At 38.8% G+C, this 25,238-nt stretch overlaps 3 protein-coding genes across 3 annotated transcripts in view; 2 read left to right on the top strand and 1 right to left on the bottom strand.

Moving 5' to 3' along the window:
- LOC140945160 (uncharacterized) overlaps window positions 1-25,238 on the top strand; it is a 388,260-nt gene that overhangs the window by 136,023 nt on the left and 226,999 nt on the right. The gene's annotated exons all lie outside the window — the stretch shown is intronic.
- LOC140946895 (uncharacterized) lies at window positions 456-1,830 on the bottom strand. The gene is made up of 2 exons (XM_073396001.1): window positions 1,663-1,830; window positions 456-1,563 (listed from the first exon to the last, which is right to left on the bottom strand). The coding sequence occupies exons 1-2, from the start codon at window positions 1,683-1,685 to the stop codon at window positions 561-563; spliced, it is 1,026 nt and encodes a 341-aa protein (XP_073252102.1). The 5' UTR covers window positions 1,686-1,830; the 3' UTR covers window positions 456-560.
- The window catches only part of LOC140946920 (uncharacterized), a 147,306-nt gene continuing 133,331 nt past the window's right edge, over window positions 11,264-25,238 (top strand). The window contains exon 1 of the mRNA XM_073396019.1: window positions 11,264-11,389. The gene's annotated coding sequence lies outside the window, so the exon portion shown is untranslated. The remainder of the gene's footprint in view (window positions 11,390-25,238) is intronic.

Raw genomic sequence — 25,238 nt, 5'->3', positions numbered from 1 at the left:
ATTTGTGTTTTACGAGGAGATGAACTCGACATAGATGATAGTGATGATGATGATAGCGATGATGATGATGATGACGACGGCGGCCCCCCCTCCCAGGCTGCAGCTGCGGTTCTACAAGCCCTTGTTCAATACGTTGCAAATCAATAGACATATATCCCCTTGATTTTGTCCTCTTTGCGTCCTAAATTATAGAAGGTTACGAAATAATTATATTTTGCTTTGCAATTTATTTAAGCAATCATATATCTGATCCCATTGATCCAAACCTGAAAGTAACAGCAGATTGAATAAATATGTATATATATATATACTAATATAAAATCAATCAAAAATGGTGTAGAATTTTACACGGGATAATTACAGGAAATATGAAAATTCTGTTTGCTAAACAACTGTAACGTCTATTATACTTAAGGAACAGTGGTTGTAACCATTTTACAGCACTGTGTATTTTAGTGTCCAAAATACTATTCAAGATCAATTAAAATTTCTTTTTGCAGTTTTGCAACAATCATGTAAACAGTTCCTTTTTTCTTTGGAATAAAAGCGCTGAGTTAAACCTATTTTTTGGAAGCAAATATGTCTCCGAGTTTTCCTAACACAGACACAACAAATTCTTGGTGTTGTCGCTGCGCTTCTGCCTGAGATTTGAGGAGAGCTTCAAAAACTCTCTCGTCATTCTCTTCGGATCTTTGGATGGCTTCTTGCTGTGACTTCATCATGTCAAGGATTGTTAGCTCCATGTGATCGCCGCTAAGCCTTTTCTTCTTCTTTTTTGGTCCTTTTTCATCCTTTTGCCCAGTTTTTCCAGTTGTCTCTGCATCCGCACTATCTCCTCCAGCAGAGCTGGGCGGCCGTTTCTCTGGTTTCTTACTGCAATCTTGATTTCCGGTCGATAAAATATCGTCGGTATCATCAGAGCTACAATCCTGTCGGTGGGCCTTCGTTTCCTTGACAAATCTTGGATTCACTTTGTCTGATGAAGCCATAACTTCGTCGATGTCTTCATAGTGCTTGAACGTTTTCCGTTCCCTTCCCGTGCGATTGTTGTTATCACATACGCTTTTGTATTTATCCAAGAGCGCCCGCCACTGCTCCTTTAACTGCGCTAATGACTTTTCAGATTCCACGCCATTGTCAAAGCACATACTTTGAAACTGCTTCAAAATATCTTCCCATATTTTTTTTTTGGCTTGACTGCTTTTTGTAGACTTAAGTCTATCGTAGTACTCCTTAAAAGCGGCAATTAAGCATCTCTCTTCGGTCAACGACCAGCTACTGCGCTTGTTACGATCGTCGTTTCGGTTCGAGGATTCACTTGGAGTTGGACTAGCGCTGTCCCTGTCTGGTCCAAACTGAAGGTGATTGCTAGTACCGGGTACAGGGTTCTGGTAAATCGGGTAGGGATTTAACATCGCTGGATAATGCAGTGGAGGCTGATTTTGAGCCATGCTAACACCATACAGGGTATTACCGGTGTTGTTGATTCCCTGCGGCCTTGTTTGATTTCGTGCCGCAAATAAATATCCGTTGTAATAGGGATCTTCATTTTGACTAGCGTTCCTATAAACAGATAAACAGAAAGATTATAATTTAATCAACTTCGTAACTGACAGTCTGAAGGGCAAACTCATGAAAATAAATAAAGAAAGAAATACTCACAGTGATGCACGAAACCCTGCCATGTTACCTCGTGCTAGAAGTAGGCGCGAAATTAGCCAAGTGCTTCAGAGGTCACCTCAGAGCGCCTCACGCAATTTCCTGTATTAGCTGCGTTCTGCTTTATGATTGGCCAAGCCACCTCAGGGAGCAGATAAACCGTACTTTTCAGTTCAGGAACTGTCATGGGAAGTTCTTTTGTTCTTTTTGATGTATCCATGGAAATAACCCTAGGGCAGTTTCGGTCTGGGAAAAGCGGTTACACACAAAAAAGTCTTTTCCCGTGGGCAAACGCTATTTACCCATGGGTAAAAGGGCTAGTATAACAAACGACTATTGATAAAAGAAAGAAGCCACGCAGTCGCTTCATCGTCCTTTCCGAATGGTGCACCGTCACAGCGCCGTAGCTAGTATGAGGCCAACCGAGGCACTCGCCTCGGTAAAATTTTGACGAATTTCGCCGATCATTTTTATTTTACATAAGCGATCATCGGATATTTTTAACGCATCATGATATTACAAAGAATTCAGCAATTCAGTCAATATACTATGAAAAAATTACCATATCATCGATCTCAAGGGGCTACGTACGTTAACTCAAATTTTTTTTGAACAAATACTGATCAAAACCATTGGCGAGGTTAACGGTCACCCAGATTATGTAGCTTGTAACTGATTATTGCTTTTTAAATTCCACTTAAATTAACTCGAAAAAAAGTTACCGAAAGGCCCAGAAAACGCTGCAAATCGCATTTCCGAGAGACTAAAGTTCAAAATTTCTCCGGGGGGGGGGGGGGGGGGGCATGCCCCCGAACCCCACTAGCAACTCCCGCCTGCCTCGGTTGGCCGTTTGGTCTGGCTACGGCACTGCGTCAGCACCAATGGCTACTTTGAATTGGTATGGAGCCTCATTAAAATGATGAAAAAATGGTGATCCTTCCTTGCTTAAGACTTTATCAACATGAATGTACAAATTTGCAAGTTCAAGTAGAAAGTCCTCAAGTTGCCTGAAAGCTCCTTCCACTTGTTCATCCTCCCCTAAGTTTCCACAAAATTCTGATTTCATATCAATTACTTCACCAACTTGAATAGATTTGAGAAAAGAAATAACCTTTTCGTAAGTAAGAATTTTAGGTACTTTCACTCCTGATACCTTAATACAGCTTCTACGAGCACTATTTCCATCAGATTTCATGTACAGGCTTTGCCTCACAGATTTGTATTTTTCTTTACTAATTAATCCTTTACAATACAAAACCTTACACTTCTAACTGCATTGTCAGTGCTTTCTTCAAATTTAGCTACTTCTTTGTTTACAACTGATGGAAGTACTTTCTTTGCTTTCTTAGAGCATGTGACATAGTTCTTGAGTTGCTCGGAACTTGCAGTACCAACTAATGAGACCCACATACCATATCAAGGCAAGGTCTTTTGTCACTGTCTGTGGCACCATGAATTTCAGCACATGCCTCAATGGTTTCATGTTTACGTTTCCTTGATGTCCTTGGCTTCACAAACCTATCTTGAAGCTTTTCTGAGTTTTCAGACTGGATTAGCGAAGGTGTCTTTCTTCGTGACTTCATTCTTCTCTTCCTCTTTGTCTCAGAAAGAACTTGTTTAGAGGGAGTCCTCACTGATTCTAGTTCAGATACCTTGGATTGGCATCTTTTGACCTAAGTGAAAAAAAATTGTGTAACTAACTTGATAGTAATGCTTAATTATGAAGATTTTAATGTTCTCTCTCTGGTGATAAAAATCTGAAAATACCAATACACAATAAAGCACTTTTTATCCTACATCTTAACTCAGAATAATACACAGTGCAAAGAGTTGATTGGCAGGAAGTAAACTGCTCTCGACTGAATGGGATTTAATTGTAGCATGACTGGCATATGGCATACTGATAAGCATTGTGCCTGGCCAGGAAACCTAAGCTTGACTTGAGTAAACAGTCATCATAAAAAAACCCCTCGAATTACAATCTCGAAAATAGTGTGCTTATTGCGACACTTTCTAGCGCACCACTTACCTTCTTACTCACACGGTCGGCTTTCCTTTTTTCTTCTTGAAGGCTTTGGCAGTTTTCAAGGTAAATTTCTTGTAGTGCTTTTCTTCTAGTCGCTAATTTACCAATCGGGAAACGGTACTTAGACGTAGCTTCTGTTGTTATACCTCCCTTTTTTCCCCATCGCTCTGTAGCAGTAGCTTCAAGGTTGCTTTCCTTATGTACGAATTTTGAATGAAGTGAAGTAACCACGGGCGGTTCAATTTTTTAAGGCAAGTACAACTGAAAGGCAAGAAAGAACTCCAGAATTCAACACACCGATAATTCTTTGAGGTATCTATCGTTTTAAAATCGTCGAAATTAACCGAGAAAATTAACGAACAGCTTAAGTCGTTCAAATAAGCAGGAATGGACTTACCTTGAAAGGGTGCTTTCATGAGTGAGCGGCGAAGGATATTTGAAAATTTTGTCGTGAAACCATTGTGAAATGGCCGACCCCTGAACGGTCCATGTGCTTTACTCTATCCCACAGATCATAGCGACTCGTGTAATAATGTATTCCAGTTGATTTATATGCAAATCCATGCAGACAAAAGAGCGGCCAATTTAAAATTTGATATCCGAAAAACCGCTGACAGAAAACGTGCCATTTTTAGGCGCATCCCAGCCCGGCGTGTAGAACCCCGGTAATTCGAATTCTGAAGGGGAACGAAAAACAGTTCGTGCTAGCGAGGGTTCGAGTTATCGGGGTCGATTTAAAAAATTAAGTTGCCATGTTACGATGGCATTTTTTCGAGTTAGCAGGAAATTCAAGTTATCCGAGTTCGATTGCGAGTAAACCTTGTAAAGATGTTGGAAATCTTAAGTGGGGTGAAATTCGAGGGGAAATGGACTTAGTTTAGCGTTACTGTTGCTGTTCAGTAGACGCCGTGAACGTTGACATGTATATAAACCACGTGTGATTGTACAATGAGAAAATGATTTCACCTTTCCAGTACATTGTAGTTCAGTTTTTTTTTTATTGTTTTGCACAAGTGTAACAGATGTGTGTTTAGCGCGAATAAGTTCAGCTTTAATTTCTTGTAATTACTGGCGCCACCTTACTTTGACTCTCTATTAGCGGGACACCTCCCTTAAATAGACGGAGAGTGGGGATAGGACCAGAAGGTATCTGTCTCAGAAAGAATTGACTGTAGTCTTATAATAATAATAATAATAATAATAATAATATTATTATTATTATTATTATTATTATTATTATTATATTATTATCGTCATTGTCATTATCACTATCATTATCGTTATAGTTATTATTATTAAATTATTATTATTATTATTATTATTATTTTTTGTCATTTTCTAGTATTTTATTATTTATTTATATTAAATAATAATTTATTACAATTATAATAATTGTTATATTTATTATTGTTTTGCAAAGTTGATAAAATGTCGTTAGCATACAGATTGAAATTTTCGGTTCATATGTGTTGCTATTTTGCAGTTTGTCCTGTTCCGATGAATAAAGAAGAAGAGGAGTTTATTAAAGAGCGGGAAAGAAACAGAGAACTAATGGAAGAAATCGCCAGAGAAATTGAAATGACGTGCCTAGGTAAGTTAAAAAATAGAAATTAATGAGCTTATTTAAAAACCTTGGATGAGCAAGTACTTCCGCGCGAATTGCACGCCCTTTTGAATAGTTTAACCCCCTGGGACAGTTGGGAGTGTTCTATATGGAACAGTGCAGGTTTTACATTTCTAAAGCCACTTGCCGTTTTAGTTTAACCCATTTAGTTTTTATGCAGCAAATTCACTATCTACAGGTAGCCATTGTGACTCCTGAAGGAAATAACCCACCCTGCCTAGGAAAGGTTGGCCACACCATCGGGGTTTACGTCCAATAAAAAGAATACTCTGTCCAGTGTTGGTCCCGCCAGGGTTTGAACCCGCAACTTCTCACTCAGCAGGTCGGCGCTCTTCTGACTGCGCTTATCAGACACTGCTAACTTATTATCGAAATCCTGACTAATCTTGTAAGGGTTCTGAGAGTTGTAGACAAACATTTTGGGCAAAAATCCACCGCCAATTTCGCTATTCGCCACTACTCTAAATAAAAGCTAAATCGCCCCAATTCCGAAAGGCTATAACTTGGACTAGATATGTATAGAATAAAAGAGCAAACAAGAAAGCTTCCAAAAACATTTATGCTATTTTTTTTTCTAAAAACGCACAAAATTTTCCGACTTGTAATTTAATGGTACCATTTTAGCTAAGTGGAAGTGGGTAAAAATACAATATTAATTTGTAGCAACCCCTTATGGGAAATTGTTTCGGTGTTTATTTAACGAAAACTTAGGGTGTGCTAAATTGTGATCAGTCTGTTACCAAACATGAGACTTAAGGAAGGAACGTTATTGGAAAAATTGGGGGCTTATATTAAATGGTTGTGGATAACGAGAAATTTTGCCCTTAAATAATGAAACTATAATTATGCAAATTCAGGTTAATAACCCCTTTCAATTCGATCAAACTTTTTCAAATCATGGCGACAATTGAAATTTAAGGTGCGTTTGATTGCATGGGAAATCCGGATTTGAGTTTAAAGTCTGGATTTTAGATTTGGCAATCAAACGCGAAATGCAAAACGGATTTCACCCTCACCCCCCGAGAAATCTTTCACCAAATCATGACTTTATGGGTGTCCTTTGTACCGTTGTAGTTGGAAAAGCGTGGACAAAGTTTTTTTTTTTTTTCTGCTTGTTATGCGTGCGCGTGCGAGACAACTGTCCTCTCAAAAACAGTTCATATCTTTTCTCGATTCCCTGATCTCCGCACCCCCCCTCCCCCCCCCCCCGCCCCCCTGCCTGAAAAAAAATATAAATTCAAAATTCAAAAAATTCAAAAAAAGGAAGAAAGGAAAACCAATGACAGGCTTATCTGCGTTGAAATCCGTTTTCAGATTTCGTGTCGTTCGATTCCAATTTCAAAAATCCAAGTCCAGATTTCCCAATCGAATACGCCGTCCCTTCTATCTTTAGAAGTTAGTGGTGAGTTTTCATGGCAATGGTTGCTTCTTAGTCTTTATACTTTGACCAATTTTTTATGTTAAATTTTTCTTAGCCCATTCCCCCATAAAACCCCCAATTTTCTAGTTGATGTTCAAGTTTCATGTCTGAACATAGACTGATTACAATTTAGCACACCCTTAGATTTATAATTTTAAGGGTGCTACCTAGTTACATTTTTTGGTTCTTGGCTCATGAACTATTTCGGATGCTTGCAAACAGGAAGAAAGATTTTTTCATCTCTCGCAAAACGTGAATAAAAGCAAAACTTAGCTATGAAAGTGACACTTACCGACTAGTAACAGCTGAGCTCAGACTAAACGTTCAGGGCGTAAACGAAAAAGAAGCAATTATACCGCTCGTGGCACGAAAAATTATCCCGCGCTGACTGACTTGTTTGGAGTATTGATACCAACGGTTCCTCAATAAATTTTAATCAGGAAATCATGATATCAGTCGTTTGTGCCAACAGGAGAAAAACGTTTAAGTCAAGGAATTCTTATAACTAACTTTTACTCCCTGATTTGTAGACGAGTGTAAAGCAGGACTACATAACTGCCACGATAATGCATACTGCACCAACACCAAGCGTTCCTTCACCTGTACTTGCAAAACAGGATATACTGGGGATGGTGTCAACTGTGCAGGTAACATAATATGGAGCTGAAACGAACAGGATTTTATCTTAAGTCATATGCTATTCCATACCAAAAATAATACAGCCAAATGGAAAGGTAGAAACCTGTTTTCATATTCAGTCAGTGCTATGTCACAGATTGTATCTAAGAAAAGAGTTTTGGCCTTGGTACGTGTAAAGTTGTGGCCTCAAATTTTCCCACAGAAATCAATAGCAACGGAAATAATTTTAACCGCCAAAAAAGTATATTTAAAGCCAACGCTGCAACGTACGTATGTTAATACAGCAAAAAGGCAACATTTGTATTCCTGCTTTCACAAAAGTAATAATAACAACTGCTACAACTTAACTGGTCGAGCTCGAACTGTATCCCCAATAAAGCACACAGGCTTAGTGCCAGTTAGGCTGGGGAAACAAAAAGTGTAACCAACATATGTCTGGAACAGGAAACACCGAGTTCAAAGGCTTAGAGACAGAAAAACTTGGGATCATCTTTGATATAACGAGATCATCTTCACTAATATACTTAACAAAACACGAAGGCCAATAGCCAGCTAGGCTGTTAGAAACGGTTAGGGCGCAGCATTTAAGGTGAACAGGTGTTTATTACGATTGTGGCTGGGGGTCTGTAGCATTACCAATTCAGGACTGCGTCAATCATTGACTTTGTCGCCTCTTAAGGTGGCCCGAACCTTTTTATATGCGGGTTGGTTAGGTTTTGAAATCGCGTTTTTCGGCAGTAAAAATTTAACCGATTTGATGTTTTTTGGCATCCTTAATAAAGAATGGTCGAACTTTAAGAAACTGTTATTTATTTTCTTGTAGTATAAAAACCTTTGAGATATCGGCATGCGTTTATATTAAAAACCGCATTTTTTTTTCAAACAATGTCTATAACTTTGTAACACTAAGACAGATTTTTCTCTAACTTCAGCAAATAAGCCTCAGGAGCTCCCTAGTTTTATATCTGCAATTTTGAAGTCAATCGTGACCGTAGAACTCGCTGCTCAAATACCTGGCCAAATTTAATCTTAAAATGCAACGCTAACACATTTGTGAAAGTTGACGCACAAATAGAGGAAAGCTACCGACGGACCATCTCCTATCTGCAATGATATTGCTGCAAGAAACCGAGTAATCAGAAACCTACGGCGAATACAGTTTTAAACATATGCCGATATCTCAAAGGTTTTTATACCTACAAGAAAATAAATAACAGTTTCTGAAAGTTCGACCATTCTTTATTTTCAAAAGATGCCAAAAATCATAGAAATGGGTTAAATCTTTCCTGCCAAAAAACACGATTCAAAACATAACCAAGACTCATATAAATAGGTTCGGGCCACCTTTAGAGCGGTCCCGGGACAGCTGTTCTAAGCATACATTGACAATAAATACATAAGACATTAGGAACGGGTGAAAAACGGCGCTAACCGTACAAAAAAAAAATTATAAAATTCAAAAACCTGGCAGAACTGAGCCGCCAACAGAAATAAATGCGGTCAGACAGAGGCCAGAAAAGAAAGCCTGCCCAAAAGTCCACGAAGGGAAAAAGTGCGGGCGGGAAATCCGGAAAGGAGCCAAGCCTCAAGCTCAAAGACGTTTCTACGGGACTTTACAAGTTAATCGAAATAGGCCGCTCCTAAAATAAGAAAACCAAAGAAAGGTTGTTTCAGAAACCGAGATGACGTACACGCGATATTTATACGTAGCCTTTTAAACTCCCGGTATGGAAAAGAAAGACAGGACAAGAACTTTATTTATACCACACAGAAAAAAAGACATTAGCAAGAGACAATACTACTTAAATAAGGTACAAGCGTCCTTTAGCTAAAAAGCTAATCTAGCTAGGAGGCATTATAGATTAATTAAGAATATTTAAGAGGTTCTTTCATGGAGGCACAAGTAGAAAACAATGTAAAAAAAACAAACAAACAAAGAAAAGAAAAGAAAAAAACGCATATGTGCAGAATTGAATCACTGAAAAAATGAGGAACTGGAGAAAATATTAGAAAAGAAAGAACTTAATGTGAACTAGCTGTAGCCCCTAGCCTAACACCCAGGTTCTGTGGTATTTCGTGCCGTCAAAATCAGGTTATTTCTTATTCTTAGCGGGATCATTCGTCATAAATAACATAACTTGCCACATTTAAAACTTTGAATAATCATTTGTAACTGATTTTTATCTGCCATTTTACCGTTGTTATAAGGCCATCAATAGCGCTGCTCGCAGTTACTATTTATGAACCCGAAACTCAGACAAACAAACTGAAATTAACATCACCGAATTCCTCACCGTCATTAAAATGTCATCTTTGCCTTTCTTTTGTCATAAAAAAATTAGTGAGAAAAATGACAAACTCAGACAAAAACTGCAAATTAGTCACTCTGAAGTCATTCGCGCGCTATGTTATTGAATTAGTGTTCCTTGTAATTGCTTTTTCATAGAAACTGATTTATTCATTCGTGGACTACCAGTCTCGAAAGCATTGTATTACTATTTCTCATTCAATAGATATAAAACTGAAATAGAACTGATTCAGTTTGATAATTCAGCATTAAATCTTGATTTCCAGACTTAAACGAGTGTCACACAGGACAACACACCTGTGACGTCAGTAGTTCAGTGTGCTATAACACTATAGGATCCTTCGGGTGTGTTTGCGGAATAGGTTATTCTGGAAATGGAGAAGATAAATGTACAGGTAACACTTTCAAATTCCTTGATTGAAACACTCAGATATTTCGTAGCCACGTCTCTTTCACATCAATTTCCTCTGTTCGAAAGTGGTTTTTCACTAAATTCGCCTTAATTTAAGTCTCGTTAATTTCCATAATACCTTTTACTAGTACTGATCGCAGAGCATTAAGTTCCTTTAATAAGTCAGGTATATTGTAATTCTAATAGGCCATTTTCGAGTTGACTCGAGCGTCTGTCTTAAAACGACGCGAAGTGTGGAGCCTTTTGATATGAAAATTAATTTCGGTGGAGAAAGGTTTGAGGATTGACCTCGTTTTAAAATGAGAATTGACCGCATGAAATGGCTATTATGGTAGGTCACAGTAATTGCTGTAAAAAGAAAAAGGAAATCAGTTTCAATCATTCAGTGCCTGACTTCTTTTTTGCAGATATTAATGAATGTGAAGAAGGAAAGCACAACTGTCATGCAAACGCTACTTGCAGAAATACTAAAGGATCCTTTGTGTGCACCTGCAAGCCAGGGTATTCTGGGGATGGAGTTAACTGCACAGGTGAAAACAATACCTCGGTCTTCGTTATAATGAATCTTTTTCTAACCAACTCCATTTACCTCGCATTAGAGACAAGTTCAGCCAGAAGGTAGTATACAGCTTAGTCTCTGGTAGTGCAGTTTATTCTTTTAAGCTGAATAAGTATGGAAATGCTCTTGCATTATAAAAGTTTGTGATGTGCAGTATCTGTATGCAATTCTAGCCTTATACATTCTTGAGATATTTAAGGTTTTTATGTATTATTATATTGTGCCCATGCAAGATTGTCATGTCTGAACACGCATTCACGATGGGTGAGCTTACTACATTTAATTATATCAGACCAATGTACACAATTCCGTCTTTAGAGTATGAGCGGAAATGGCCCTTTTTATCCCTCATTCTGTTGGCCATTTTTCTTTGAAGAGGAAGTCATTCTGTATTCTCTAATATCTTGCTTCCTTAGGTCTCGCGAATCCTCTATCTATACATTTGATGTCATTTCTGAATTTCTCACCTGCTCAATATATCGCAAAAATGTTTTTGCTTTTCAGTATAGCCAGAAATCTCTCCCTCCCTCTCTCTTCTGATCGTTATCAATCGTAGAAAATAAAAGGTTAAGAAAATCAGTTATGATGATTCAGTCCTGCATCTGATTTGCAGACGTAAACGAGTGTAAAACAGGAGAGCACAACTGTGACGCTAACGCTAATGCCGTCTGCAAAAACACTGAAGGATCTTTCGAGTGTACTTGCAAGCCAGGGTATTCGGGGAACGGAGTTAACTGTACAGGTGATTATATTTCAGTAAAGACCTGGATCGTCTTAATGTAAAGGCTATTAATTCAGTATTATATTGTCTCGAGTTCACGCGTTTGAGTCCCTGAGTAGAATTCAAAAGAGACATTTCCAAATGTACAAATAAGAGTTTGAAGTCAAGCCTTTGATCGACAAAGTGATCGTTGTCATAATTATTTAGCAATTGCTAAATGAGGCTGAGTAGGCTGCATGTGAAGAATTATGTAGAGCGAAGAAGATGTTATCCTCCATCTTGCGGTGACTCAATCCAGCTTGATCGAAGTTTAGTACATCTGATCAATCCTCTGAAAGCGTTACTTCTCCCAGTTAAGATAGATCATAGACAATAAAATAATCAAATCGCAACCGGCTGAAGGCTGAATTGTTTAATTATTTACAACACTTACTTTTATAACACTTAATCTTACATTATAATAACATGTTTGGACGACCGCACATGGCTGGTTTGAACGATTTTTGCAGCGGTTTGTGCGAAAGTGGGGCAAGTCGTAAACTCTCTCCTGTCTGGTATTTTAGTACTCTCAGTGGTTCGGAGAAAGCAGGCAAGCGAATTTGTGCTGATCCGATGATATACTGTTAAACAGCTTAATACATTGATCGTTACGCCTATCATATAAAGTGCTGAGACCAAAACTGACTAAACATGCAGTGTTTGTATGATTTATCAGGCGCTATTATGGAGAGCGCTCTTTTTTGTACACGCTCAGTTAGACAGTCCGGGGTAGGCTATGGTGGAAAATGGGTGAGCAATATTCTAGAACGGGTCTCATTACTGTACAGTGGAAGTCAACAATATCTTTACAGCTCAAGCTGAACCAAAAAAATACAAACGCTTATTTGCTTTCTTAATAGTTTCATAATTCACCAAATCAGTGGATAGCAATTTTCGCGCGTTCTGATTGGCTCCCGTAACTAGGAATATCCTTGAATATTCGCTGTTTCATTTGTTCATGACGGGATTCTGCTTCTCGTTTCGCGACAGTTTCGAAAGATGAAATTTTAGCAGTAAGAAGCAGCTGCACCAACAAATACCAAGAACGAGAAAAAATTTGGCTTTTCGATGTTTACTGATCGCTAGAAAAGAATTTTCTTACTGAATTTGGAACGAGATCATAGCAAATGATCCCCGAAACATTGCAAATTGAAACGTCAACAAACCCGAACTAAGTTATTTTTATCCAACTGATTTGGTAAATACTAAAACAACTATCCCACTCAGGGTCGGTTCATAGCGCTAGATATATACCTCGACACTTCGCGTCTAGGTATATCCCACCTGACTATTCTGAATACCTCCCCTTCAGGGGATAGTTGTATATTATATAAACTTTCCACTTGAGATCGTTAATAATAATAATAATGATAATGATAATGATAATGATAATGGTAGGGACAGTACTTTCCTTGGTATCTTTGCTGTCCCCAACAATGCTGTTTGCTGGATAACGTTCACGCCGATTCACTTCAACTTTAAGGAGTACATGAAGAGAATCAGCGTGAACGTGAGGTTGGAAGTTATCCAGAAAACAGCATTGTTGGGGACAGCAAAGATACTAAGGAAAATACTGTCCCTGTAAGAAGAAGGAAAAGAGAGACCTGGGACCCGTGGTGACTTGTTGTAACCTGCTCGCAAGGACTATAAACCAGGCCGAACATCCTGCCTGAGTCTACAAGGAATGGACATAATAATAATAATAATAATAATAATAATAATAATAATAATAATAATAATAATAATAATAATAAAACTTATATAGCGCCGATATCAATATTACTATTTTCATCAGCGCTTAAAAATAAAAATATTTCCAAAAAAATTACTAGGACTGCATAAAGTATACAAAGTGCATGAACCTACCAGAGTTAAAACAATTATGTCAACACTAAAATTATAAAATTACCTAGACTACTTAAATGGTAAAAAAACTGCATAAAACCCACTAAAAACGAGATTAAAGCACATAAAATTACAAGAAAGCTTTCTGAAAAAAATGTCTTGAGTGTCTTTTGAAAAGATGTCACAGAGGAATTACTCCTAATCGCATAGGGACATGAATTTCATAGTTGAGGAGCAGCAGCAGCAAAAGATCGATCTCCTAACGTTATTAAAGTCTTGATTTCACAGGGTTTAGTAGCAGTGCATCACAATCGGAGAGTAAATTGTATTTACATGCTTCTTTAAGATTAATAAGTTTCAGGAGATAAAAAGGTGCTAAGCCAGTGATAGCCTTTTACGTTAACAGTAGTATCTTAAAGTCAATTTTGAATTTAACCGGCATTATATACAGTGGAACCCCGCTATAACGAAGTGTCACGGTACCGAAAAAAATGTTCGTTATACCGGGGTCTTCGTTATAGCGAAGACCCCGTTATAACGAATTATCCGGTCAACAACAGAAATATTCGTTATAGCGGGGTAATTTAAAATTACCAAAAATTCAATACTACACGTAGAAATCATTACTTTTATTCATTTTATATTGTAAACTATAAGTACAACGGTTGGTTGGACTAGAAATTCCGGCTACTTATTTGTTTTATCACAAGAAGCCTTCGAAAGTGAAGAAGTTAATAGAATTAATAAGAGACAAAGAAGAGAGCAGAAGTTAATTGATGTCGAAATACTGTATAACGCCAATGTCTATGACATAATAAGCCGTTGACTGATAGGTTGCTGTCAAAGGATTTGTTGACTGTTGATCTGTACAGCGTTTTATCTTCGGTCGCGTGTTGAGAAAACCGGAATAAAGCAAGCTGTGAATTCTACTCTACGCTCAAATCTGTCGTTGTTACTGACTGCGACCGAGCAACAGGACAAAATATTCGTTATAGCGAGGTAAATTGTGCGTTGGGACCGTCAAAATCTTTCGTTATAGCGGGGATTTCGTTATAGCGGGGTTTGTTATAGCGGGGTTCGTTTCAACATATTTTACTGTAAATCTGCCGGGCTTTCAAATGTTGTTCTTTATAACGGGGTCTTCGTTATAGCGAGGTTCGTTATAGCGGGGTTCCACTGTATACAGCAACGGTCTTACGTGGCAGTATTTAGATTCCTGGAAAATTAACCTAGCGGCAGCATCTTGGACCCTCTTTAGCTTATTAATCTGGTAGGCTGGCAGGCCATAGAGCAGGCTGTTACAATATTGGACGCGACAGTGTTATACCTAAAAGTTTGGCACTATTATAACAGCTAGTTCCTTCTCGTCGACCACAACAGGGCTGAAAACGTGTTTGTTATTTTCAAAGTCGATGATCATCTCCTTGCATTTGTCAGCGTTTAGTTGCATGCATTGCTCACGTGACCAGTCCTCGACGGCACTAACTGCGCTTTGAATGTCACCCTGTGCACCTCGCGGGACTAACTCATCAATAGTAGAGAGATTAAGCATCGCGTTTACGGCAAACGGCAAACTTGAGATTCAAGTTGAGAAATTTTTAAAATGAGAAATGAGCGGATAAAATCAGCTTAAAACAATTCTTATGGATAAAATTGGCCTGAATCTACCGATTTTCGTGTAGTTACAATGAACAGAAAACGACTAGTGAAGGGGAAACTTTCTTACGTTTGCCGTTTGCCGTAAACGCGATGCTCAATCTCTCTAGTAAGTATCATCAACGTACAAAATGTGCTTCTATGTGTCCACACTGAAAACCCCTGAGGAATAACGATGTGCCTAGTTTGGTTTCTTGAGGCACACCAGCGGGCACAGGGCCTCATTCATAAAAACAGCCTCTAGACAAATTTACGCGTTGTTGTCTATGCGTTAAGAAGTCGGCCACCCAGAGGGCAACAGAACGAGGAAAATAAAGGCCGAAAACTTTGCGCACAAGTAGGGTGTGGTCGCTGAGATCGAAGGCCTTCCCGTAATCAAACGGGACGACTCTCACAGCAGCCCCAGACCCGTCGGTGGCTTGCAACCAGGTACATGTAGCATGTACGTAGGGGCGTGTAGGGTAGAGGACGCTGGGATGCAGCCATACTGATTTGGATCAATCACCTCCAGAACCGCGGGCCGAAATGGAGAGCGACGACAAAGTCCTGTGCAAGTTAAGATATTACGAAGGTTAGGAAGATCGGACGAAGATTTTTATTGATGTCGATAACAGGTTTTAGCTTGGGAACAGGCACCGTCTTGCAGGATGACGGGCATCTCTGCTCTGCGAAACTGCTGTTTTGCACAGCTGTAACTGGGCAAGCAAGGATGCCTGCGTACGCGTTCATTGTACTACTCCATCTAGTCCTGCCGCCTTCATTCTAAAGCGGATAAAACAGCAGCTTCGGATAGGGTCAGCGGTGACAAATCCTCACTGTGTGACGGGAGGAGTTCAAGCCTTTGGAAGGACTCCATAGGTTGTAGGAATCCTGAGTTGATTTGGCTGGTAATCTCTTGGTCAGACAGAAGAGCGGAACCTCGATCTATAAGTTGGCAAACAAAGGGTCTGAGCCAGCAGCGAGAGCCATGTCAGCGATTCACTTGACCGCACTCCACCACTAGCTAGGCTTGGTTTACTTTTGGTGGTTTGCTTTTGAAGCGTAGTAGTTGCTACAGAGAGCTATATCTACGTCTAAAGGAAGAGCCAAAATGAAAAATCCGGCCGGATTTTTTGCGGTCGCTACCAGTTTCCAGCAAACCTTCTTAACGTGTACTAACCAGGCTTTTATACTTTTTACATACTATATCACTTCTAAAAGTAAACAGTAGTTTTAGGCGCCGAATTTATTCAGACCATACTCGGTAATTATTGGGAGTTTCAAGAAACGGCCCTTTGAGAGAAATAATCAACATTTGATTTTGAGTGATTACCGGAAAGCATATGACATGATACCACATAGCTGAATTGTCAAGTGTTTGGAGATGTTTGAAATAGCTGATCATGAGAACTGTGAAAAGGTTTTTTTTATTAATGGTTTGCAGACATAGAAGTAGGGTTATCATTACCAGGCGATGGGTTGGAAGTCATTAATTAGAAGAAGAGGCATTTTCCAGAGCTACTTGTCTTGTGCATGATTCTATTAACATTGGTGTTGAGAGAATCAACAACAGGTTATGATCTTGAGAAGGATTTGAGCCTAAACATCTTTCTTATTGACGATTTAAAATTGATTGGGAAGAGTGAAGACCAAATAGATTCGTTGGTGCAAACTGTACGGTTGCTTAGTGAGGATATTAGATGGAATTTGTATTGAAAAAGTGTAGTGTGTTGAGTAATGATAGAGGGATGAAATTAAGCCCCGTTAGGGTCGAGTAAGTGTCGCCGGAGTAAGGTTGAGGTAAATCATTGATGTGCATAATGTTCGAGTCCATGACGTTTCCCATTGTTTTAACCTAGGGAAAAAGTGGGTTCCTCCTTACTAATAAGTGTCTTCCTCCATATCTAATGCGCGTTCCTCTTATACAATAGGAACAGGCTTGTCTAGAATTACCCGGTAAGTAACTTGAGCCCGGTTTTCCGGAACGGCTTATTAAAAGGATAGGAACAAGAGAAGCGATCACCTAGCAACACGAGAAACGGCTTATGTTTTCTATTATAATTTAAGCACTAAAAATCGGATATATGAACAAAACACACACACACAGAAAGTGGAGCTGAGAACTCTTTATTTCAGTTTTGACTAGTCATTACAAAACCGCTTAGTCTCAGCGCTTGGTGAGCTTATGGTCTTGTTATTATATACGAGTTAAGAAGCCTACATTTGCATACAAAATGGCTCCACAGTAAAAACCCCAAGGGATAACCTTGACTTGTTATTATAAAAACACAAAAAAACAATTATTAACTTAACAAGGATCAAATGAAACACGCTACTAATAAACGCTAGCAATAAAACCAGTCCAGAAAGATAAAGCCAGATATCTGTTTTGCAACTAAAAGTATCGCTTATCTTTTTCATCGTCCCGAAGATCGTTTCCAGAAAGCACATCATCCATGTTGCCCTGTATTTCTTGCATAGCTGGAAGAAGCGGGACGGGAGATAGATTTTGCTGCTTTAGGTATTTTGGAAGCTCTTAAGGAATATTTTCTTAATACCCTGCTTGGTTAAAGCCCTCTTCACTGGGCAGGAGGTTTTTTCGCAAGGAGAAAGTTATCTTGGGTAGTAGTTTTTAGATCAACCAAAAGGTCTTTTTACGGCCTCTTCGTACTGATTTAAAAAGAAATAACTTTGCCCGGGATACATTTGCTTTGCCAGAGTCAAGTTTTGCAATTTGTCTCGTGGATTCTTGAATAGCAGCAAATAATGACCGTTTAGGCTTATGATGCGACTTCCCTTCCCCTGATGAAATAGATTCTGCACGATATAAATCTTGCTGAGATTTTGATGATGAGAACCACGAGTAAAGAGGTTCACAATTCGCTTGTCTTTACTGGCGTCAATCATCTGATCATCAAACACGATCAGATTCTGTTTGTTCACATCAAAATAGGAATCCTGCTCCAAAGCCGTAGGAATTCCCTTGATAAATTCAATGTGTGGCATGGCGATTATCATTTCTGTATACGCAGGCCGCCATTGTGAATAACACCAAACGATCCTTTCTGGGGGAAGCACGGGACGAAAAATTGGATTTACTGCACTTTTGACACGAGTCAAAAGTTAAGTCAAATATGGTATTGGCTTTGACTTCACCTTTGACGCGCGTCAAAGATGTCGCCAAATATATAAGCTCTTTGCTTACTCCTTTGACCTCGGTAAAGGTGAAGTCAAATTGTTAACAACTTTGACTTTGACGCGCGTCAAAGGAGAAGTCAAATGAATCAATGCTTTGCTATTCCTTTAACCCTTATCAAAGTCGTTGTCAAATATGCTGGTAACTTTGACTTTACCTTTGACGCACGTCAAAGATGAAGTCAAAAGTGTAGTGGCTCTGACCATACCTTTGATACTAGTCAAAAATGAAGTCAAATACGACCGCTACACTTTTACAACACTCTTGAATGGTGCTGAAAGGTGAGAGCAAATATGCAATGAATTACGTCTACAAACACTTATGTCGAAACTGATATTGAGAAAGGAAATTAAAAAGCTGTATTTGAATACTGTTTTAAAGATATTTATACGACAAAACCGAACACGGGCGGGTAATCATTGTAATTGCTGTTTATAATTACTTTTGAAAATGTTCTAGAATATGTACTTTTTCGAAGTGATTTTTTCTTTGTCTTATCTTGAGTGGATCATTTTCTCCTTGATCGATCAATATACCATGTAATGACAGCGACGCAAAACAATGACTCAACAATTGGACGATTGAAGACTGAACCCAAGCAAGACACCCTGTTTTTGACGCGAAATTGTCGCGGCAACTCTCTCCGCCCGCGCAAACAAACAAACTACGCAGATCTGAAGAAAACAAAAGCTGGTTTTTTGTACGAAGCAGTGCAGCTTTTGTTAACAAATATTTTCACCCTTATCTTTGATAGAGTTTAGACCACAAACTTGTTCAAAAGGTACGTGTCATTCTTTTCTATGTGTTCATGCAATAGTTGTTCTTCAAACTTCATAGTTGTTTTGCTGTGTTAAGCTTACGGAAACCAGCTCCGAACAGGCGTGTATGTCGTGCTTAGGAGCTTTTCTGATTGTTAAATCTGGTTCAGTAAACTATAAAAAATTTTCTATATTACAGTAGAGTTTACACTAGATCAAGCCCTTTTTTCTTAATAGGGTTAGTGCATTTCTGCAAAAGTAATAGCTGGCTTATATTTCACAATGCAATTCAAGTCAAAACTCCATGCGAGAACCTACTAACATCAAGATTATAAACCAACTCTGGTTTTTCTAACAGTTATACTTAACTACGAAAACTACTTCAGGGTAATGAAATAATATAAGACTTACATATATTTGTTTTTTCATGGACAGTGTACTTCAATAAAATATCTGTACCAGACTTTGATGGGCATATTACTGAAGAAAGTACATAAGCTTATTTGAACAGGATTCAGTGCAGTTTATCAAACAAAGAAGTGTGGTTATTTGAAGACTTCGGATGTTTTACAGACGTGAGTATCTCTTTCTATTGATTTTTCTGGGTTCTATACGTAATGGGGCTCAGGCTGCTTAATTTTTAAAATATTCCATTGATTTTTGTGCCACCACAGTGGCAGCTAGGTATGTTTCAACATTTAATAATAATCATTCAAACATACCGAGCTGTCCCTTCTTTATTGTGACTGGACAATAACTTTAAAAATAGCCTGCGTAGAAAGCTTTTCCGCGCGAGTTTTCTGCAAGAGACTTAAGCTTGTAGAGGGCAAAAAAAAGAGGAAAGAGTAGCAGGGAGGGGCTAACTCGTGCAATAACTCTATTGGAAACGCTTGTTATGCAGGCTAGGTATAATATAAAGTGTTTCTTTAGTTTAATTTTAAGCTTTGGGCATGGAGGGAAATTTTCATTGAATTTTCCTGGACTTTATTAAGTGATAATAAGGCTCGATTCAAACGTCAAATTTCAGAAATGACGATGCATGTACACGAAATGTAATGTTCCCATTCGAAAGCATTAGGTTCGCTACACATTTTTAACCGGGTCTTTAAGTTTTGAAAAAGGTAAAGAGAAAGGGGAATTTTCTGCAGGAAAGGAGCGATAATAAAAAGGGAGTGGGGCCGAAAAATTTATTTGAAACACTACGACTGAATTTTTTATCTCAAATTGCTATATTCTTTTACAATTATTTCACAGATAAAAGAAACAAGGCAAAGTGATAAGTCTCCAGTGGAACGAAACACACAACAGAGAAAGATTGAAGTTAGATACATGGCGTTTGTCTTTCACTTACATCAAGAATCAAAAGCACTCTAGAATGAAAATCTTCGCAAAGATAACATCAAGACAGATGGGCTCCTGATCAAGAACATTTCTTACTTACCATGATTTTTGCACTGGCTTGCGTGAAAGAAGTGTTTTAAACCATTTTGCAGGTTGCCTTCCGTGACAACAGCGTGTATCTGGAACATTTATAGTGCTTCAAAAATTTGCGGCAGTCATTATGATTGTCCATTGACAGACTGCAATGAGTAACTTCGTGAAAAGGTTTAAAAAATCATTTTTATGCGTTTAAGTTTTAATTGGAATTATTCAGCTTTCTAATCATCTAATGAGGTTTTAGGACAATAAAGTACAAGATTAAGAACTCAGTCTCTTATCTGTCCACCTTTTTAAACGGTATCCAGGTCGCAATTGAATTTGATTGAAATCTCAAGTTGGATTCTAGCCTGTATATCAAGCGCTTATGACTAGCGAGGCAATAACGCGGCATTCGCGCGAAGCGCGAGGCGAACGCGGAATTCACGCGAAGCGCGAGACGAGCGAGAGGCGCGATGCGAGGGGAGGAAAAAAACCAAACATATTTGGCAACACCTTTATTAAACCTTTGACTTAAATCTCACACGCATTTGACGACAACTTTGTCACACATTTGACCTGAGGCTCAGACACATTTGACGAAACTTTTCACAAGCCTTTGACTTTAATCACAGACATAACTTTACCGCGCTTTTGTCACACCTTTGGCCTGAATCTCAGACATATTTGACGACGCCTTTGATAGGGGTACAAATGCTAATTAAATATACCTTTGACGCGCGTCAAAGGTAGGGGTTAAAGGCGTGACAAAAACGGCCTTTATCGCCTGAAGACTCGCCTTTGACCGCGAGCAAAGGTAAACATTTGTCGCGCGTCAAAGTTGTACAAAGGTGTGCAAAGGTGGCCTTTATCGCCCGTTTGACTTCACGTTTGACGTTCGGTAAATCCGTTTTTTCGTCCCGTGGAGGTAAATTGCCACTGAAGCTTTATGTAATAGAGATAGAACCCAGGCTGCTTTTCCGGACTTGGTCATTCCAGCAATCATGGAGGTGAAAGGATGCTAAAAGCGAAACCGCTGACATTTCTGTGAAGACATCGAAACTGCTTGAAATGGGGTGAGACCAGCATTGCGGTGTTTAGACATCGCGTGCCTTTGCATGCTATTCTTTCTACTAAACGATTTTTCGCAAACGGAACAGAACCAGCTCATGTCAACTCCTCAGGAACAGAATGTAGACTGAGAAAAAGGTAGAACGTTGTACGTTTATATAGGTTTGGCAAGCCATGAAACCACATTTCTATTGTTTTCGTCCACCACCACCAACACCACCACCAACACCACCACCACATTTCTATTGTTAAGTTATTAATTGTTTTGTTGTTGTTGTTGTTGTTGTTGTTTTTATAATAATATGTCAAGGTTCTCTCTTGGGGTTTTTACTGTAGAGCTGAGCCAATTTGTATGCAAATGTCGGCTTGTTAACTCGCATAATTAACTGACTAACGGCGCGTGAAAATGACAAGACCATAGGCTTACCAAGCGCTTTGAGTTAGTCCTCTCCTCGAGATAGAATAGCTGGATTTTGTGCTTGAGTTTTGTTTATGTCCTATGTTTAGTCATGATAATTTAAAGAAATGATTAAAGATTTTTCAGTTACACTCAGTAACGATAGCGTGTTCAACAACTGAGCTCTTTCATTTTGAACACAGAATAGTTTCTACATGACCCAATCATCAGGGTTAAAAGAGACCGGGCAATTCTAGGCAAGCCTATTGTTCCTATTGTATAAGAGAGACGCTCATTAGATACCGAGGAAGACGCTTATCAGTATGAAGGAACCCACTTTTTTCCTAGGTTAAAACAATGGGTGACGTCATGTACTCGACCCTTATGCATATCAATGATTTACCTCAACCTTACTCGACACTTACTCGACACCAACGGGGCTTGATTTTATCCCTCTATCACTACTATGTTGGTAATGACAAGGGAAAAGAAAGTAAGGTTTGAGAGTATAACTCTTTTGTATGGGCGGATAATGGGAGAAATTGGTGAAAGAAGGTATAAATATTTGGGGATCATTGAGGCGGATTTGATAAACGAAAAGGAGATGAAAAAAAATTCAAGAGAGTAAAAAAGAAGGCTGAAACTAATGTTGAAATCAAGATTGAATTGAAAGAATAAGGTTATAGCGACGAACACCTGTGCAGCAGTCAGTGCTGATCAAGTATGGAGCAGGTAAGATGGGCAAACGAAGAACTGAAAACATTGGATAAAATAACTAGAAAGGTGTTGACAATGAATGGTGCTTTCCATTCCAAAAGAGATGTTGATAGGTTGTGTGTATCAAGGGAGGATGGAGGTCGGGCCGACTAATAATCTGTGAGGAGTGTGTGAGAGGTGAGTAAAACAGTTTTGGGTGGTGTGTGAGGAATTCTTGGGACGTTTTACTGCAAGGGGTAAGGGGTAATTAATTAAGGTATATTAAAAGTGAGGAAACTGACAGTTAAGTTGATTGAAGACATCTTGGAACAATGAGCTGAAACTCGACAGTTGGAAGGAAAAAATGCTGCATGGTCAATTTTATGAGAAATACCCGGAACAACACATGTAAGAAAACTTGGAGCTGGTTACGAAAAGCAGACTCGAAGATCCAAACAGAAGCAATCATTTGTGCAGGCCAGAAACAGGCTCAGAGGACCAACCATGTAACTGATACCATGTTAACTGCAAGACTGTGCGAGTCCCCCTTATGTAGGTAATGAGGCGAGAGTGTAAAGCATATTGTCTGTGAATGTAAAAAGTTAGCCCAAAGGGAATATAAACAGATACATGACAATATTGCAAAGTAGTTCGTTGGAAGTTATGTGAGAAATATCATCTGGGAGAGAAGGACAAGTGGTACGAACACGTGCCTAACAGTGTGAGTGAAAGCGATGAAGTTAAAGGGACAGTGTCCCGATTATGCGCACGCGCGAGCGTCATCTGTTTTTCTTCAAAAGACAATAGAACTGTCAAATTGACTCGACAAGATTTCCTTCCGGACCGCACCGCCGACAGAGATTTTTTGTTTATATTCTCAAGTAATATTTTAGACTTTCGAAGAAGTCTTTCGTCTTATATAAAAATTTGGCTCGCGATTCGAAGACTCATCTCGATTTTATCGCTAGCTGGGCCGCCTCGCGACCCGGAAATCTCGTTCCGCTCGCTTTAAAAACATATTTTCTAATTTGAAACTCGTGTCAGAGGTCAATCGCTCCAAGTCCAGTAATATCTGCCTGATTTCCTCGCGTTCTAGCCTCAAACGTTTGAAAGACATAAATAAAAATGCAATCTCAACGCTATGAATCACCACAAAGGTTAGTCAAAAATGATATTATGATTTCATGTCACTAGTTTTTCAAAACAGGTAGCGCCTGTTTGTTTGATTTTGTCGGCCGTAGGGAGATTCATTTAAAAGTATACTAACGCGTCTTTGCAAAACATTCTGCTCCACGAAGCACCCCAGGGGCACCCAACGAGGATATAGTTCAAAACCACTAAAGCATAGCATTGTTGAACGTATTTTAGTATTCAAGCGGTAGATATAGGCATATTTTTATCGCCTAAAAACTTTTCATCTGTTCGGATTTCCTAGCTGAAAGTCTAGTAATCCGAAGATTATAGGGATAAAAACTTACCTTCTCGAAAATTTCAGCCAGGAAAAGGCTCCCGAAAATTCTAAGTGGCCTTTTTTAGGGTCAAAATCCGTTAAAAATGGGTAATTATACCATTTTGTAGATGTTCGAAAATCCTAGGAGAGGCAGGCAAGCAAGAAATTTTACAACAAATGCTCCGAAAATTCTAGATCTCAAATCGTCTTCCGAACAGATATTTTCCCGAAAATTGTCGTTGGTGCCCCTACTCCCCTCCACAAGATCTCCTCAGTCACATCAATGTCTCAACGGTTTCTTTCTTACAGTCTTTATTGTTGCTGTTTCATTTCTGCGTATTCCTTTCACAATTATCTGAGCTTGTATGGAAGCTAGCAGAAGAAATAAGCCTTCAATCGGCATCAAAGTGCTTCCAATCTTTTGGTCCTCCGGCCAACGGTAATAAAAGTAACGCCAAAAAATCCAGATTTTGCCCAAATCGAAACTTAACAGGAACAATATATCATTGATCTATAATCCTGAGAAGTTTTAGTGTCGTATTGAACCCGGCCAAGCGCGATGCAAACAGATTTTTCAAGATTCTCTTACTCTCCTCGCATCTTTTGATTTCGCGACATCCTGTCCAAAAATCAAAGTTTGGTGCATGCGCAGTAACGGGATACTGTTCCTTTAAACCACTGTGGGATAGTGAACATCCAATGTGATCATGTCATCAATGCTACAATAGACATGATCATGTGGTTGTAAACAAACAGGAGAGAGAGTGCGCCATTGTCGATATTGCTGTAGCAGGGGATAAGGGAATTGTTGAAAGGAGAATGAGAAGGTTATAAAATATCAGGAGCCTAAAATAGAAATTGCAAGGATATGGAACATGAGAGGAGATACCGATGTTGTATGATCATTGGGAAGTGTGACAAAGAACTTGGATAAGTGGCTGGAAACGTTGGACATTAGAATTAGTATTTCATTAATCTAAAAAACTACACTACTAGGAACAGCAAGGATTTTAAGGGAAGTATTAGAGTTCTAGAGTAAGGAGGTGAAATCCAAGGGGCCTTTGGTCAGGGATTATGACTCGCTCCTTTAGCAGGTAAATCGGTATGAGCAGCCAATGTACAAAGCAAGAAATGATTATAATAATAATAATAATAACAATAATAATAATAGTAATTTTAATGATAGTTATAATACTTATATTGTTAATAAGGGAAATAGGTCTGAGTGGAGTGAGGAGACCACATAGCTGGAGTCCGATTTGTATAAAAATAAGTAACTGTACCAAAATTTGTGATAATTTCAGATTTTATGAAACTAAAACACAAGATCTTGTAAGAGTTTCATGCGGCTAGAAGAAAAATATAAA

The sequence above is a fragment of the Porites lutea genome, chromosome 8 (assembly GCF_958299795.1).
Source record: "Porites lutea chromosome 8, jaPorLute2.1, whole genome shotgun sequence".
Lineage (NCBI taxonomy): Eukaryota > Metazoa > Cnidaria > Anthozoa > Scleractinia > Poritidae > Porites > Porites lutea.
The sequence above is the reverse complement of the archived record's forward strand: the minus strand, read 5'-3'. Positions and strand labels throughout refer to the sequence as shown.